General features: G+C 34.2%; 1 protein-coding gene across 6 annotated transcripts in view; it reads left to right on the forward strand.

The window, feature by feature from the left end:
- RERE (arginine-glutamic acid dipeptide repeats) overlaps positions 1 to 19,491 on the forward strand; it is a 534,760-nt gene that overhangs the window by 180,268 nt on the left and 335,001 nt on the right. For all 6 annotated transcript variants that reach the window (XM_031962925.1, XM_031962929.1, XM_031962930.1 and 3 more), the window contains exon 2: positions 7,029 to 7,498. In XM_031962925.1, coding sequence (XP_031818785.1) covers positions 7,174 to 7,498 — 325 coding nt within the window. In that variant the 5' untranslated portion in view covers positions 7,029 to 7,173. The remainder of the gene's footprint in view (positions 1 to 7,028; positions 7,499 to 19,491) is intronic.

The following is a 19,491-nucleotide window of genomic DNA, read 5'->3' on the forward strand; positions in this document are numbered from 1 at the left end:
GAATAATTGACATAGGAGAGTATTTTCTAGAAATCACATGTAGTTGGGTTTTTTTTTTTTTTTAATAACTTTTTATTGACAGAACCCATGCCAGGGTAATTTTTTACAACATTATCCCTTGCAGTCACTTCTGTTCCAATTTTTCCTCTCTCTCCCTCCACCCCCTCCCCCAGATGGCAAGCAGTCCTATACATGTTAAATAGGTTACAGTATTATCCTAGATATATGAATCACATGTAGTTGTAAGTCACTTTTTGATTTTCCATAGTTTGAGATATTCTTTTTATGAATTATTATTAGCAAATTTAAGATGACTTGGCATAGTGTTATTGTCATTTTCTGCTAACTAACCTGTTGATATATGCTCCCGGAATAAAAATTAAATTTATGAGACAAAGTAGGAAATATGTTGTAACTTGTACTTGCCTACTGTTTTTGAAAGTCAACTAGGATTTTGACTTTTTTCTTTTTGGGATTATTACAGGTAATAGATATATCTTTAAAATCTTTGAATAGCTGACTCTTTAGCATATGAAGTGCAAATAATGCTAGATTTTGGGTTCTTCTTTCTTATTACCTGATATGAATAAGTTAATTTTATGTTTCAATTTCCTTATCCTACACCACAAGGTTAATGTGCATTAAAGCTTATATGTGTGAATTTTTATTTAAAAAAAACAATCTTAACTTGTCTTTTTGTTTTCATATTTTCTTACTTTCTTACACATTCATGACAAAAATGACCTTGCTGTCTTCATATATAGAAATAGAGAATGTGATTTCAGAGGGGCTGAGTAGAAGCACAGATTGTATTTTTACTTTCCTCTATTTAGCTGTATTCATTTTTTAATGTTTTTAAATGTTTTTTTGAAATCACTTAATCTTAGTAGCCAAGGGGAGAAATGATATCCTCCCTTAAATTTATATGGTTGTATTTTTGTTCTGAATTATATAACCGAGTGAATGCCCTGGCATTTTTCATTCCTAAGACTGTGTTCTCCTTCATGGATTCCCACTGGACCTTTGAGGGTTTTCAGAGTCAATAAGGGTGGTTTCACAAATTATTAATATTATTTTTTTACCTGTGTGGGAAAATGTATATTCCAGAATAAATCCCAATAGGCAAAGCAATGTCTCTTGTGTATTTTCAATTGCTAAGACTAGTGGCCCACAGAGACTTGAGTTTATTACTGCCTGTTTAAGAGATGATTCATTGAGAGCAAAAAAAATCCATGCCTATGTAGTAAGTCTCCATGTCTTGAAATAGGTTCAGAAAATTGAAATATCCAGTTGCAAAAAATATCCAGTCTACCAGAAAGGAAAAGGATATACTCTGGTTTTATGCTAGTTGTGCTACCTTGCTTTGAAGACTTTTTGATTATGTTTATTGATGGTATGAAATACTCCCATTTTTCATACTTTTTATTTTCCATTCCCCACAGCTGATTGCTTATTTCTGTCAATAGCAACTCACCTTTTCTTCCCTTTTGCTTCTTCATTTCCTGAATTCCCAGTTCAGAACTAATCTAGTTGTTCCCATGCTTTGTGAAACATCTGCTTCATAGGTGACAAATCAGTTTTTATCTTAAATCTTTAACTAAACCTTGATGTACTACTTGTTTCATGCCTTGTCACTTCCTGGCTCTTCTCTATCATCACTCAAGAACTCTTCCCTTGAGATTCACTCAATCCCTGCATTCCACCCAATCAAGATTTTCATGGCCATTGTCTGTAGATCTTTCCATAGTTAAGTTCAAGGCATCATTCACAATCCTTTTCTTTTCTAACCCCTGTCTTTATTGTAGGGTATTTCAACATATATATTGCTTTTCCCTCTAGTACTTTACTCTCATCTTTCTTCAACTTTCCCATGACCTTCTAGATTGATGGTCATACTTTGATCTTGCCATTACTTATAAATGTTCCACATCCATATTCATAAATACTTAAATTCCTTTGTCTGATCATAATCAGTTTTCATTCTACTTCTCTTACTTCTTTGCAACTTTATATCCTGTTCTTTATCCTCACTGAGATGTTTAAACCTTTTAGTCCTCAGTTTTTTCTCAGGCCATCACCCTTGGTATTGACAATATCATTCCCTTCCTCATCTTGATTTTGTGATAAGCAGTTCAGTGTTACACTCTTCTCATAAGTTTGTTGCCTCTTTCTTCATGATATTGAAAATCTTGATCTTCCAAACCATATTCTTGATTGTATCTTCCACTTATGTCTTTACAGAACCCAATTGGAAAAATATAAGAAATCTCGTTATTTTCTCTATTGCTTCCATTTTTGCTAAAATTCTTCTACAAGTTAGTTATAAAGTCTCAATTAGACCCTCTCTGCTGTAAGACACTATCTTTTTTTTTTTTTTTTTTTTTTTTTTTAACCACAGCTGCTTTTCCATACCTTTTTTTCCTGGCACAGTTTGTTTCATTTCTGTCTTTCCACCTTAAACACCTCTCTCTTTTCCAGAATTCAAGTCGTTATTCATTCATTTGCTGTCTACTGACTGCTTCCTTTCTTTTTAGAAACATTTTCATTTCACCCCATAATGCTCACTTGATATATATGTCCTTTTAGCTCTTTTTAGCTCTTATCCTATATTTCTTCTCCTTTTTGTGACTAAACTCCTGGAGAAAATCTGTATTTTTCTTCTCTTTCTATTTTTAGCTCTCTGGATTCTGAATTCCAGCGTCATCATTCAACTTAGATTGTTCTTTTTGACATTACCATTGATCTCAATTTCCAAATCTAGTAGTCCACTCAATTCTCATGTGCCTTGAGCTGTCTTCCCTTTTGTTTTTATATTTTACTTGATGATCTTGTGAGCTTCTATACTTTGAATTATCATCCCATCCTTCTCTCCTGACTTGAATCTCCTACTTTCTTTTAATTATTCCAAACTGACAGTCTTACATATATTTTAAAATTCAGCATGTCTCAAACTGAACTTATCTTTCTTAAAAATTATTTCTTCCCAATTTTCTGAGTATGGTCAAGGTACCAATCCCATTTACCCAGGCTTGTGTCTGTTATGGTTTCTGTCTCTTAACTTATATACCTCCAATTACTGGCCAAATACTGTTTGTTTTTCCTTTATCACATCTCTCTCATATTTCTCTTTCTTCTTTCACATTGATGCTGCTTGGTATAGGCCCTTAATCACTTGATTTCTTGACTCTTCTATAGGGTCTATCTCTCTGAAGTATCTCCCTATTCTAGTTTATCTTCCACTCAGCTATCAAAATGAACTCCCTGTGTTACTCCCAGAATCAGATATAAAGATTTTTTGTAAACTTTCAAAGCCTTTAGTAACCTGTCCCATTATCTATCCCTCCAATATTTTCATACCTTATTCTCTTCCATATATTCTAAAGTGATACTGTAGAGGTAAAGTGAGAGAGCATAGTCTATTATCAAGCAAGCTGTCATGAATTTGATATACAATACTAATAATACTTTCCTGAGCAACCACATTTTGCCTTTTGTGAGCCCACCCGCATGATAATATCAAAGGTTTTGGTCAGCTCAATGAATGTTTACAAATCTGATTGTGTTCTTGATATTTCTCTTAGAGTTGTTGGGCAGCAAACACCAGATTGACTGATTCTTGATTCTCTCTGACAATACATTAGCTCTCACTTAGATAACCATCTTTCATGTGAAAGATCAGCTATTAAGGTGGACTGTGCCAGCAAAAATTAAGAGAGGAGGGCTTCTTCTCCTTTCCCTACTTATTGCCCTAGGACATTATCACAGGACAACCTATTACCTTTTCCTTTATAGAGTTAAGCTTCTCTTGCCATATAATCCAGGAAAACTTTTAGTATCTTTTGTGTGAGCAGTGGATCTCTTGTCTTGTCAATCTAGGGTGGAAGAGAATCAGCACCAGGCACTTTGCTAAGTGAGAGGACCTAATGGCATCCAAAAACCTCTTCTCTTGGAACTTCAGCAGTGATTGATGACAATCTGTTTTTTCAAACCATCTCCCCTTGATTATATCTTTAAAATCATTGTGGCTCAGTCAGCATTGAATAGTTGAGATGGGTCTTTGATTCATAAATAGCCTTCAGGGTATCATAAAAACACTTTGGATTGTTATTTATCAGTGTAAAACTGATATTTATGTGCCTCTTATTGAGCTAAGAATCCTGCATATCTCTAAGCATTGCTTGCGTTTTACTTTTGAACACTGTATTAAAAATGGGTGAAGTAACTTGCTGGCAAACCCTGTAGAGTTGTTTTTCATTTAATGCTTTATGAATTTCTCCATCAGTTTTGATGTTTGCAATGCCCTTTGCATTTTCCCAGTCACCATTGGAGTGAAGCTGGGATGTATACTTACTCCCATGCTTTTTAGCATGATATTTTCAGCAATATTTGGATGAAACAAGGCCTAAAATGACATCAAGGATAATTTGAGATGTGGGAAACACTGCTCTGGACTTCTTATTTTGCAATGCACAAATCAAAGATGATTCTGTGTACTCTGTGAGTAAAGCAGAATTGCAGTAGATAAAAAAAAACCCTCAAAACATCAGAGGTGCAGATTCAGAACTATCTCTGCTCCAAATATTCATGTGGACTATTTGTGCCCACCTGTGGTAGAGCCTTCTGAACTTATATTAATTTTATCAGTCACAATTGTTGAATAAGATTTGATCCCTAAATGATCTTTTTGGTCCTCTTTGAGAATGAAGGACAACAACCAAGCAACCATGATACTGGCCTCGTTGCTCCTTACATGAAGTACTTCATCTTTGGACTGCATGTTTTCTTTGTCTGTCCCCAATCTTTGAAATATTCTTTTCTTCTTCTGAAATATTCTTTTTCTTCATCTCTTTTTCTAATTTCTTAAAGTCTCACTCAGATAATACCTCACCTTCTACAAGAAACATTTCCTTGTCCAAACCCTAAAATCAGGCTGTGGTTTTTTTTTTTTTCCCTTCTTTTTATTCTTAAAAGAGGACCAAAGTAACACCACTGTTTTGGGTCAATATACACTGTGGCAAGCTGTGGCTAATCAGATCAATTTGAGTTCTAAAGGCTCTCTCCAGGGCTGGGCACAAATAGTCTGTAATCCTAAAGTAATTTAAAAATTTATTTTGGTTACATCAGGAAAGAAAAAGGCAACATGAAAGCAAATTATTAAGTCTCATGAAGTGTGTAATAATTCACACTTATGTAACAATTACCATAGTAGTTTAAATATAATATAAATATGCTACTGGATCTATAATTTGTCCACCTTGAACAGATGTTGTCAAAGTTTAGAGCAGCTCCATGATATATAGTGGATTGAGTATTGCCTCTGAAGTCAGGGAAACCTGAGTTCACATTAGTCTGTCATCTACTAATTTTGTAATCCTGTTCAAGTCACACTCTGCCTTAGTTTCTTCAATTATAAATGAGGATTATTATAATATCTGCCTCATAGGGTTGTTGTGAGAATCACGAGATAATTATAAAGTATTGAACACATAGTACATGCTATAAAACTAAGCCATACTAGAAATAATTAGCTGTTATTATTAAGTAAATCCTGTATGAAAATTTGAACTATTGTGATTGGATAGGAATACATTATCATATATGCACCTTTACCTCTCTCTCTATATATATGCCTATGTCCATGACTATTCTTTATAGGGAGATGTCATGGTTGAAAAAAAATTAGCTGTGTCTTGTAGTGTAAGTTGGTAAACAGATGTCATTTGTTTATGGAAGGATGACCAGTTTTGTTTTCATTTTTATAAGGTGTTTTCCCCATGGTCTTTGTAACTTGATTGGATGTCAGTTTACTATCTTTCTTCCTTTTTCCCCATTAATAAGCTGTAAAGGAGAATGAGAGGGCAAAAAAAGAAGTGGAAGCATAAGTCTTCTTATCATTTATAAGAATAATGCTATATTAAAAACTTAGTTTATTTATCTTGAAGGGCATAAGAATCTGATAATAAACAAATAAGTTTATTGATCTTTACAGATCTTCTAAATCTTGTAATTTTTTGGCGACACCATATTAGCATTTAAACATTGTGGCTTTCCATATTGAATCTTATTTTCATTCCATTATTGGTGTATTTCCTTTTCTGTTTCTGTGTCCTCACTAGTGTGAGTAACACTAGTGTGTTAGTAGACTCCTTCTCTATTAATAAACTATGTATATAACTCATTAACAGTGAACATAAACATGGTTAGTTAGAAAATAAGAAAATATGTGTGAATCCTTTCTTTAAGATATTTATAATTTCCCTTAGTACCCTTCTCCCTTCTCTTTCTGAAACATCTCATGTATCAAATAATATTTTAAAAAAATGACAAAAAATTAGCATAACTGATCAGTACATTGAAAAATTTAAAAAGTATGTACAGTGTGTAATATCTGTGTATCTCCACCTCTGTAAAGGGATGGATTGCGAGGGCCCTTTCATAACTTTCTTTCAAGCCACATTACATATTTGTAATTTTGCAACGATCACTCTGTGTGTGTATATGGATCTTTATATTTTTATTGTAAATTTTTCATTCAGATTAGAAATTAGACATTATTTAGTACTTTGTGACATATTGGTTGCCTTTTTGGGGTAAAAATAGTTTATGTCCCCCCTCCTCCCTTTTATTTTTTCCTCTGAAAAAGTTCCCTTAACTTTAAGTTTATTGGCTACCTATCTTTCAAGATTGTTATTGAGAAATCCCTTATTAATATTGTGTGTATGTGAGAATTAGTAATGATGGTAGGTTGCATTTATATAGTGCTTTAAACTAGTAAGTATAAATGGAACCCTTATAACTCTTAATTTCTGAATCTAATGGCATTATTTTTCTTTTGAAAAGAAAATTTTCAATGTTTTATTCCTAAAAACTTTTAACAGAAATTTTCTTTCAAATGGTTCTTTATCTTTTAGTATACTGAGAATGGCTGTTAAGTTAGATTTTTTGTCCTTCTTTTAAAAAGGCTTTTATAGATGGAGAATAAGTCAAAATACAGTAGTAACTGCTTTTCTGTTTTGTTTTCCTAACAGCTTTTTTTGAAACAGTGGGGTTGTTGGAGTGGTTGGATTTTTCCTGGAATTGAGTGAGAAATTCAGAAGACTGAAGCCCAGGCTCACTGTCTACCTTTCACGGAGGCCCAGCCGTGAGAGGACAGAAGAAGGCACGTGGCGAATCATGACAGCTGATAAAGAGAAGGACAAAGACAAAGAAAAGGACCGGGACCGAGACAGGGACCGGGAAAGAGAAAAGAGGGACAAAACTAGAGAGAGTGAAAACTCCCGTCCTCGTCGAAGCTGCACTTTGGAAGGTGGAGCCAAGAATTATGCAGAAAGTGACCATAGTGAAGATGAGGACAATGACAATAACAGTGCCACAACAGAGGAGTCTGCAAAGAAAAACAAAAAGAAGCCTCCAAAAAAGAAATCACGTTATGAAAGAACAGATACTGGGGAGATAACATCATTTATTACTGAAGATGATGTTGTCTACAGACCAGGAGGTAAGAGACATGACTTTTTTCACCCACATGTTTGTAGGTGTTAAAATGTTAGGTAAATATCATGTAACTTAACAAGAGATAAGAAGAATAATGTGTTTACTCCAAGGAAACTAAGGAAAACTCAAACAGTTTTGTTTTTAAACTAAATCTTTAATTCAGAGACCTAAAGAAATTTAAATTCTCAATTTTCAGGTATTTCACAGAATTTTAATATTTTTAGATTTGGAAAAGAGTTCATCTTCTCTAACAACATTATTTTTCACATGAGGAAAATGGGACCCAAAAAGATTAAATGACTTTTCCTAGATTATAAAACTAGTAAATGATGAATTACAAGTGAATATTTGAAGCTCAGATTATTGAACAACAAATTTCAAATTTCAAAGAGTAACTATGATAGGAAGTCATGGAACTTCACCATTCTTTCATATAGATTTTATGTGTCTTTTTAAAGTTTATACTCTGTGAATATTATAATGTCATCCATTTTTATTTATAGATATAAAATATTAATATATCCATATACATACACACAAAAATATATATAATTTCAATTCTGAAGCCAGGAAGTTACTCATGGAAGTAAAAGCAACATGGATATATTCTTATCAGTAATGTATCTTGGTAGCATTACCAGGGAATAGCATAGACATTAAATAATCAATTTAAAAAAAAGTTTTCAGAGGAAGAAATCAAAGCATTTAATAGTTATATGAAAAGATGCTTTAAATCACTATTAGAAGTACAAATTAGAACAATTCTGAGATACTATTTCACATCTTTCAGATATTGGGTAAGATGACAGAAAAGGAGAATGACAAATGTTCTTGGAAAATTGGGACACAAAAACATTGTTGGTGGAATTGTGAACTCCAATCATTTTGGAGAAAAATTTAGAAGAACTCCTGAAGAATTATAAAACTGTGTATACTTCTTGATCTAGTAATTCCTCTACTGAGTCTGTACCCCAGAGATTAAAAAAAAATGGAAATGAACCTATTTGTACAAAACTATTTCTGGTGGCAAAAAATTGAAAATTGAGAGGATGGTCAGTAAGAGAATGACTGAGTAAGTTGTGGTATTTGATTGTAACAAGATTACTATTGAGTTTTAAGAAATAATGAGCAGGGGGCAGTTAGATGATGCAGTGGATAGAGCATCAGCCCTGAAGTTAGGAGGACCTGAGTTCAAATCTGGTGTCAGACACTTAACACTGCCTAGCTTTGTGACCCTGGGCAAGTCACTTAACCTCAATAGCCGCAGCATAATAAAGACCACAATGATTACAGAAAATCTGAGGAAAACTCAGAAGAACTCAAGCAGAGTGAAGTGAGCATAACAAATAGAATATCATATACATTAAATGGCAATATTGTAATGACAATGAAGTATGAGAGATTTGGTTACCCTAATCAATAGAGTGATCCACCAAAATACCAAAAGGCTTACTATGAAAAAAGTTTAAATGTTCAGAGAAAATAGCATTAGTTCTCTTTGAGAAGATTTAAGGTTTTTTTCTCACTTTAAACAAAAAGTTTATATTTATTCTATTTTTAAATATAAATTTAATTTTTACAACATGACTAATATGGAAATGTTTTGTGTGAATTCACATATATGATAGATAATCACATAGCTTGCCCTCTCAAGAGGTAAGAAAAAGACTGGAGGAAGAAAATTTGGAAGAAGTATTTACAAATCATTTTTCCTTTTAAAGGATAGGTTTTAGGATGATGAATATATTGCTTCATAGCAATTTATAAAATTAAATTAAAAATTAACAAAATCTATTTTCTTTTTCCATCTCTCTTTTTACTATCTTCCTTCTTCCCTCTCCCATTTGAAAAAAAAAAAAAAAGCAAAATCCACATGACAAATGTAATCAAGGTTAAAAAAAAAACTGTCTTTGGCCTTGTGTGGAAGATGTGTATATATTTTATTTTGTAAATTGCATTGGTCCATCATCTCTTTCCTGAGATGGTCAGCATGCCTCATCACTGATCCTTCTGGAATTAAAGCAACTTTTAAAGATTGTCATGTATGTTAGAAGTTTTTATATTTGTATGAGTGGAGAGTAATTACTGATGATATAACAGATTCTTATGAAATTGAAGCAGTAATCCGAGTAGGAATGTGATGTAGAAACTACTTATGGCAATGCTTAATGTTAGTTTTCATTTATATAATACTTTAGTGTTAACAGAATGCTTTACTTTGTATAAGGCAACTAAGAGTTATTGCAATATCATGATCATTTCCTAAATAGAAAACTTGTGCCAGAGAAGAAAAACTTCCTTGTCCATGATCATACAGCTGTTAAATGTGAAGGTTGAGTTGGACCATGATCTCCTGATTGCTTGTTAAATATTATTTCCACTAAATAGTCTTACCTTAAAGATTTCATATGTACGTGACCTTGAAATTATCAACACTTGAACTATTGAATTATGTACAAAGAACAAATGCACATTTTTTCTTTTCTTGTATTGAATGTCTTAACTCATGTAGCTTTTTCACTCAGTTTAGTTAAAAGGAGACTATTGTCTCAAAGAATTCAGCCCTGAATGTCAGTACAAGATTCTTTTATAGGGTTACAAGACCAATGATATAATGGGGGAGGTATCTGGATAGGGATTACCTAATGGGGAGAGGAACCTAGATAAGAAGACATAATGGAGGCAGGCACCTCAGATGATAATGGAGGGAGGTACTGGAGAAGCTTCTGATATGCTAATGATGTCTAAATTGGATAAAGACCTTTATCCCATTAAACATTAAGAGGGAATAAGTATAGCCTAAGGTCAAAGATATAAGACCTTTATCCTATCTAACATTAAGAGAGAATGGTTATAACCTAAGGCAGAGTAACTAAATAGGACAATTAGGAACACTGGGTCAGGACATTAAAAAGAACTGTGGCACAACATTTAACTCTCTCTCCCTTCTAACTATTCAAATCATTGAATTACTTTCCTCTAGAAGGTCTTAGCACCATCATTTCCACCAACCCTATGTGAAGTAAATAGACCAAATAAAAATCAAAATAAGCTAGAACAATGCAAGGAGTTATGGCAAGGACAAGACTCTCCTTGGTAACCCCAGATTTAATCAGCAATACACAAAGCTTCCTATTGCAATCATGTCATGTTCTCTGCACTTGGGGAGCATATGGACAGTTCACTGTGAGGTCTGTGGTCATTTATGACTCAGCCTCTGCTTACAGACCAGCAGGGCTCAAGATAATTGTGCTGCCCATTCAGAGGGGCAGCCTGCTCTAGGGAAGAAGGGTGAGGCTTGGAGTAGCTCCACCTGCCCAGAGGAACAAACAAGGCTGCAGAAAAGATCAGATATCTGAACAGATTATGCACAGTTAGACCAAGGCAGGCAAACCCCAAACTTTTAGAGGTCTGACACCAAACTGCAAGGTCCTTTTAAGTATGCTGAAATACTAATTAAGGACCTGGGGTAACAAGAGTGGAGCAACATATTAGAGAGACTGCCAGTCCCAAGACATGTATCTGATGTCTGGTTGTTTCTAAAAAAAAAAAAAATCCCAAAAACTGAGTCTGCTAGGGTAATTCCAGCAGAATAAAGGGTTCCAAGGTGAAAGCATAACCAACAAATCATAGTTGAGTAAATTTAAGCAAGGAGTAAAAAAATGAAAAGGACTGCTTAAAGGACTTCCAATTAAATCTGAACTAGTAAATTAGGGGGTGGGGCAGAAGTACCTAAGAAAATACAGCAGTTTCCCCAATTTCCTAATTCTTCCTCCCCTTTTTTTTTCCTCCTCATAGAAAGGAATTATCAAATAACCACCCCATATATAAATCATATACATATACACAGCAGAGTAAAAATCCCTCGAACATAGCAGCAATAGTTACAGAAGTTTAACAATTTCCATCCTAAGTCTTAAACACAGTAATACAGTTAAAATTCTAACAATTCAGCCACTTTCCCATTCCTCCATATCAGTTCAAATTACATCAGGAGCAGGGGTGATAGTTTTCTCAAAAACCGCTTCCTGCTTAAGATGGGTGCAGATGCTCAGTCCTGGGATAGGGGATGGGTGTAGTGTGGCGTGCTGACAATCAAAGCTCCCAGAAGCAAGTCAGTATATCTGTAATTTGAACAAATCTGGAAACAAAAACAAATCTAACAAAGAAAGGTTAGAACAGTTTGATATAAAAAGACTGGTCCACAAGATGTGGTTTCTCATTTGTTATAAACCTTAAAAAAACTTGAATATCCAGACATAATATCTAGTAACTGATAGATTACCAGACTAAATACTTATTTGCTCAACTATCTGTATTCATTATGCCCAAAATAATCAGTTATAACATAACCAGATTGGAAATAGCAAGGTTTGACATAATTGAATTGCATTAACAATTTCTTATTGACCATTGCTCCGAATACAGAAATCAGTTACAGGAGGAAACAGTGCAGTGACATATTAACTACAAACCCAAGAAAATTTTACCTTCAATAACAAATTCCATTAACCAAAATTTTGGATGAATCCTGAACAGATATTTACCATAACCTTATAGTTAAGAAATCAATTTGCTCCTTTTATCAAAAACCAGGGGGCTACAACTTGATAAAAAATTGTCTGGAACAGTTTAAAGGGAAGGAAAGAATTCCAGGTGGCTGCCCTTATTCCAGTCCACCTTCAAGAGGCAGGAGGGAGGGGAGTTGAACTAACCTGCACTCCAGGCTGACTAGATGCTCCATAGAAGTAGCAGAGAGCAATAGGGCATGAGTTTAATCTTCACTTTTGAAGACAAAAGATCCCTACCCTACTCACCATTTAAAGTAGCAGAAATCAGTGGGGGGGATGGATGGGGAAGATTCCATAAAACCCACATATCCAGCAGAGATGGACATAACTTATAATGTTATAATATAGGTATTTTTTCTCTCCCTCTGGCCCCATGTGGCTATTATTCCCAGTGGACTTCTCCTAAACTCCAACTTAGCCGGAGTTGAAGCCTTCAGAAAAGTGAGATCCTTTTTGCCACATACTTTACTTAGGGACATGGGCCCCTTTTAGACACCTTATCAGAACCTCACTTTTAACAGGCTATTGTTCTTTTAAGATCTTACACTAAATCTAGCCTGAATAGGCAACAGTAAAATTATTTTCCACAATTTTAAAAGTGCCCAAAAGAATACTCGGAACAAATCTGGCATGCAAAAGCAATAATAAAATTATTTCCCAAATTTAGAATCATCCTAAAATTCCTAATTAAATGTTTTCTCCAGCTGGAGTTTAGAATTATACTAAGTACAGTTGCAACATTAAAATAACCAATTCCCAAATTTCTTGATCATTGTTCTTAAATTTAATAGAGCTCTTAAATTAACAAAACAGACAAACAAGTCACACAGAACTCAGAACACACATAGACTGCACAGTCAAACCATTTAACATAGACCAGAGGTTCTCTGGAAAGAATAGCCCTGAGGGAAGTGTCCAGTCTTCCTTCCCATAATCCAAATGGAGCCTCTTTTTTTTTTTTTCTTTTCTTTTTTTTTAAAAGCCAAATGATGTAAAAAAGACACCCAGATTTATACTCTGGAATTCCCAGAGTTTTGCCAATTGGCACACAGATAGGGTACTCTGCATCCAGATGACGCTACTTCCAGAATTTATGCCTGTCAGAATTTCATAATTCTGGAAATCCAGATGCTAGCATACAGACAGAACAGAACAGGTCTTATACAGAAAGAACAGGTCTTAAGACTTAACCAGATCATACCCCAAATGGTACCCAGACAGACTTACTCTCTTGTGGCTGAAATGGGGGGTTGTTTTGGCTGGAAATTCTCATTCCCGGTGGCTCTGGAAAAAAATCTAGGGGGAGGGGGGCTCTCTAGGCCAAGAATTCAGATCCACAGCCACCCTGAGGCCCATGACAGAGACTAAAAAGCCTTTTATCTCCAATTCTCCTCATTTTCTAACATGTCGCTGGGGAACTCTAAAATGTATTGTCTGAGAAATTGAGCAAGATAGAGATTAGAGAACAATTTAATAATTTATTTAATGGGAAAGATTTACTGGGACCAAATTGATCCATGGTTTGGTCCCAGGGCTGAATGTCAGATACAAGATTCTTTTATGGGGTAACAAGAACAATGACATAATGGGGTAGGTACCTGGATGCGGATGACCTAATTGGGGGAGGCACTTAGGATGACATAATGGAGGGAGGTCCTGGAGAGACTCCTGATATTCTAATGATGTCTAAATTCCATAAAGGCCTTTATCCCATCAACCATTAAGAGGGAATTATTAAAGCCTCAGGTTTAAGATATAAGACCTATCAAACATTAAGAGGGAATGGTTATAACCTGAGGCAGAGTAACTGAAACAGGACTATTAGGGAAACTGAATCAGGACATTAAAAGAGAATTTTGGCAGAACAGATGGCTCTCCTTGTCACAAGATCTTTAGAACTGGCATTAGTCATCTTATTGGAAAGAGTCACTATCATAATAATTTTTTAAAGAAAATTATTTAATTTAAATTTAAATTATTTAATTTAAAAGAAAATTAAAGAAAATTTTTTTTTGGTAAATTGTTTCTCCATTGGGTTTATTTTCTCTGTATTACTCCCAATTCCACCTACTAGAGAGCTATTACATCTATTGAAGAGAATATTTTTTTAAACGAAACAAAGTACAAGAAGGAGGGGGAAAAACTGTTGAATATATTGAAAAAAATCAAACAAATATCTTCAGGGTTCCCTTTCTTCCACTTCTTCATAGGAATTATGGAAGATGTTTTCTTTCGTGTCATGATTTTGTTGTAAATTTTCATTTACCTTTGTTTATTTTGTCATTGCTTACATTGCTGTCTTATCTGTAATTAGTTTCCCTTGTAGCAGTTCATGTATACTTTTGCATGCTTTTCTGGATCCGTAATATTTATCATTTCTTTCAGCATAATAATACTCCATTGCATTCATATGCCATGATTTACTTATTCATTTCTCATTCATTATATATTGAATTTTTTTCTAGTTCTTTATTACCACACACACACACACACAAAGTTTTTATAAATATTTTGTTTGTACATGGGATTTTTTTTTTTTTAATCAATGAGTTCTTTTTTGTCTTTTACTATTGTGGAATCTCTGGGTTAGAAATATAGGTGTTTTAACTGCTTTAATTGTATAATTTCAAATTGTGGTCCACTGTGTGGATTCATAGCTCTACCTTCCATACCAAGGAAGTTAAAAGTATTCAATTCTTGGTTATAGTATAGAAGTCATTTGCAGAAATTTCAAAGGTACTTTGAGGTGAGAAGCAAAGGAAATGTCTGAGTTCAGCTTTCTCTTTAAATTGGTTCCAGCCTCCAGTCTAAGAAAAGAAAGGATAAAATTCAGTATGTAAACTATCTATAGTGTAGGATTATGGTTTTAAATCTACTCTGCTACCCCTTCTGTTTTATGTGAAAATTTATACCATTCACAGTCACAATTATGATTCTGAGTTCTTTGTTTTTTTTTTTTCCTATTTTCTCCCCACATATACTTTTGTTCTCTCTTTGTATCCTGACTCTATTTAGTAGTGTTTTGTTTCTGACCCATCCAATCCTCACTTGCCTTCCATTTTATCACCCATCCTCTCTTCTCTTATCCTTTTGTCTCAGTGTTTCTGGGCTCCCTTCTATCCAGCTCTTCTTTTCTTTTTCCCCTTTCTCTTACTTACCTTTTCCATATAGGGCAAAATAAGTTTCTATACCTAACTGGGTGTGTATGTTACTCCCTTTTTGAGCCAAAACTGATGAGATTAAGCTTCAAACAATGCTTTCCCCCCCTCCCATCTTTTCCTCTATTGTAATAGATCTTTTATGCCTTTTCAGGTGACCAGATCAATCCTTTTTCTATTCTTATCATCACTTCAGTGGCAATTTATACCCACACCCATCTGTCTTTGTCTTACCCATCTAACTGCTCTAAGATACAGTTCTCAAGAGTTACAAATATTTTCACATCTAGGAATGTAAACAGTTCAACTTTTAAGTAATTTTTTTTTCCCTTTTGTATTTTACTTTCTATGTTTTTCTTGAGTCCTATTTTTAAGATCAAATTTTCCATTCATTTCTGGTCTTTTTAATAAAAATTGTTGAAAGTCCCTTACTTCATTGGAGATCTATTTCCTCCCCTGAAAGATGAAGCTCACTCACTCTCACTGGGGAGTTGATTTTTGATTGTATCCCTAGCTCCTTTTTCTTCTGTAATGTGGTTTTCCAGGCCCTTCAGATTGTTTATTGTAAAAACTGCCAGAACCTGGCTAATCCTGACTATTCTTGATTTGTTTTTGTCTTGAATCTTTGGTTTTTGAATTAGTTTTTGTCTGGGAGCATGTAGTATTTTTGCTTGAACTTACTGTTCTGGAGTTTTGCAGTAATGTTCCATGGTGCTTTCCTGGTGGGGATCTCTGTCAGGAGATGATCTATGGATTCTTTCAGTAACTATTTTGTCCTCTTGTTCTAGAATGTCAGGCTAGTTTTCCTTGATAATCAATTGAAGAATGCTATCCAGACTTTTTTTTGGTTGTGGCCTTCAGATAAACCAATAATTTTTAAATTTTTTCTCCTGGATCTATTTTTTAGGTCAGCTATTTTTCCAATGAGATATTTTACATTTTTTCCCCATATATTTTAATTTTTTTTTTTTAGTTTGACTGTTTCTTGATGTCTTATAGTCATTAGCTTTTAATCGCCTGGTTCTAATTGAACTGATTTTTCCATTTGATTAATTCTACTTTTTTTTCTATTTCTTTTTTCCTTTTTTTGTTGTTGAGGCAATTGGAGTTAAGTGACTTTCTCAGTATCACACAGCTAGGGAGTGTTAATTGTCTGAGGCCAGATTTGAACTCTGGTCTTCCTGACTTGAGGGCTGGTGCACTATCTGGTGTGCTATCCATTGTACCATCTATCTGTTCCCAATTTATTCTACTTTTCAAGGTGTTTTCTAAAGTGGATTTTTTCCCCCATTTGACCAGTTTTGTTTTGTTTGTTTTTTAAGAATTTGTTTTCTTCAGTCAATTTTTGTCTTTCCTTTTCCAAAGTAAATCTTTTGCATACCTCTTGTTTCTTTCCACAATTGTTCTTTCTCTCTTATTTGCTTTTTAAAATCTTTTAGACTTGAGACCAAATTGCTATCACCCTCTGAGATTTCTCATGTGGCCATTTTGACTTCTTCTGGGTTACTGTTTTGTTCTTCTTTGTTACCATGGTAGCTTTCTATGGTTTTCTTTCCTCTTTTTTTTTTTTTTTTAAGTGACTTTTAAAGTCCAACTCTGCTCCTGAGGCTGTCCAACCTTCTTTGGATGTTTTGTGCCTTGAGTTTGAGCATAAGGGCCCCTTGTATTTGTTTTCTTGTTCACAGCAAGAGAATTAGCAGTTCTCTCCTGGCAACAGTGTGGTTTCCTAGCTTGGCAGTTTGCCTTTTGCATTGGGAATGGAGGCTGCCCACTGGTCTGCTCCAGTACTGAGAGTCTCCCTTGCTGATCTGCTGTGACTAAGACCTTCTCATTGGCTTTCGTGGACACTGAACAATTCGCGCTGAACACACACCTTTTCATCCCAGTGAGACTGACCTTTCTTGACATTCTTGAAATCTATCTTGATCTGGATAGTGGTTTCCTTTGGTCAGACTCTGTTCAGAGACTTGGTTTCATGTGGTTTTAGAGGGAAACTGGGAAAGCTTGAGCAGCTTCCTAGCTTCATTCTGCCATCTTGGGTCTTAATGAGGTCCAATATGAAGGCTGCTGAGATTTCACGGGATAATGATGCTATCCCTACAATGAAATTCCCTGGGGGTGCTGAAGTCAGTAGCTTAGATAAACTTGGGAATAACAAAATGTTAAGGAATTTACTTAGTGTTCCAAGAGTCTTAACACAGTAAATTCCTCTATGCAAGAGAAGTGTAACATTTTGATTAATATGATACTTTGAAACATGTGGAGTGATTGGATTTGACCTATTTTAGTGAATTTCTAATTTTCTAAAGTGTAGTTGTCCTAGAATGAACTGTTAGCAACCTGGTAGGAACTTTATCACTTTTCTGCATAGCAGAGTAGAGCTTTGTAGTTAGTGTCTTCATCATCAGGCTTTATTGACTTAGTAAATAACTCAAATTTGTCATTTATTCTTTCTATTCCTTCTGTCACACACATTTGTGCAGCCTCCACAAAGTTCTGCTCTCGTGCTTCATCATGGTATTTTCTTGTTCATGACAACAAGCCACAAGCCCAGGCCAGTTCTACCATTTTGGTACTTTTTAAATGCTGTCTTGGCATTTTTGAGGACTACTTAATACAAAGCTATTCCTTACCCTTAATCTTGCTACTTGATGGATTCTTTATAATTAGCAAATGATGAAACAAACAAAAAGACAGTGGTCATCAGTTCTACAGTTCTCTCTTTTTTCACTGAAATGCTAAAGATATTGTAGCAAAAAAAGCAAGAAACTGCTGTTTTTAGATAGTATATAAATAGGTATTATTAATGTTTATATAATGTGTGTACACACACACACACACACATATAGTTGATGTACTTACTACAAATAAAATTAGAATTCAAAAAAGAACTTACAGATTTGCTCACATTTTTCTTAGAGAAGCAAATAAAGGATTTCGCAATCTTAATTTTATTCTGTGTCCCAGAAGCATCGTGAAGAAACATTTGATCATTTTATATTGCAATATTCATAATTAATTTTTACATAATAATTGTAATTTCTGCATACCAACATCTTTTTTCAGAGTATGAAGTTACCAAATTCCATCTAGAATTTGCTAAGATATACCTTGATTCTTGGCAACCTAAAATTCAAAGGTTGATGAAAATGTTGGAAAATATGGCTTAGGTGAAACTACAGATTCACACAAAATGTTCATTCTTATATGCAGACTCATGGATTTAAATTTGGAGGGAAGGGAACTTTGTAGTCATTCAGTTTAAACATCTTTTGCTTTACAAATTAGCAGATGTGGTCTAGAAAAATTAAGTGACTTACACAAAGAATGTGGTAGTGCCAATATTAGGATTTGATATGAAATGCTGCATTCTTCTGTGTTGTTAATACTTGCTTTGAGCAGAGAATTGCAAGATATAGATTAAAACGAACCTTGGATCATGTAAGAAAAATGAAAATTTATTTTTTTAAGAATTGGAAATAGCTCATTACGGATAAAAGGAAACATTTTTGAATCATTTGACTTTCAAACCACTAACTTGGTAAATATCAATTGGAACTCAAAAGAAGAAACATGAGAAAAGCATAAAAGTTACCAAAATCACTTTAATCATAATTAAAATAACTCCAATTTAAAACTAAGTAAATTCTGGGACCCCCCAAAAATAAGTTCCATTTATTTCCCTATCCATACCATTGATACCAGTTTCATACAAACAGTAGAATATGATGCTAATCTGTTAAAATTGTCTGCTGTGCTTCAGATGGTTGAATGATGTAATTGAAAGTATGATGGAAAACAGAATGAATTGTTTTACTGTAATTGGAATTTTCTGATTACCCTAAAATTTTTTCTAATAAAAAATCACATCTTTTAATTACCATTAACAATTCTTGAAACAATGGTTTCAAGTTACACGCATTAATGGCCCCCAAAATTTCAGTTTGAGGAACACTATTTCCCCGAAAACACCTGAGAAGTACTGGCTCAAACCATTATTATAAACAAAGAATTGTGAATAATGTAAATAACATATTTGAAAAACCCAAGATGGAAAAATATATAGTTATTTGGGGAGCATGGAAGATAATTAGTTCATGGCTAATGTGTTCCTTTGATATTCTTGAAGTGTCAGGAACGTTAAATAAGCCCAGAAGCATATTTGGTCAATCCCTTATGTGAGGACATGTACCAAACTTGGGCCAAATAGATATGACTATATTGTGCTGTATCTTATAGAAGTTAACCCACATTGATTAGATCATAAA

The sequence above is a fragment of the Sarcophilus harrisii genome, chromosome 3 (genome assembly GCF_902635505.1).
Source record: "Sarcophilus harrisii chromosome 3, mSarHar1.11, whole genome shotgun sequence".
Lineage (NCBI taxonomy): Eukaryota > Metazoa > Chordata > Mammalia > Dasyuromorphia > Dasyuridae > Sarcophilus > Sarcophilus harrisii.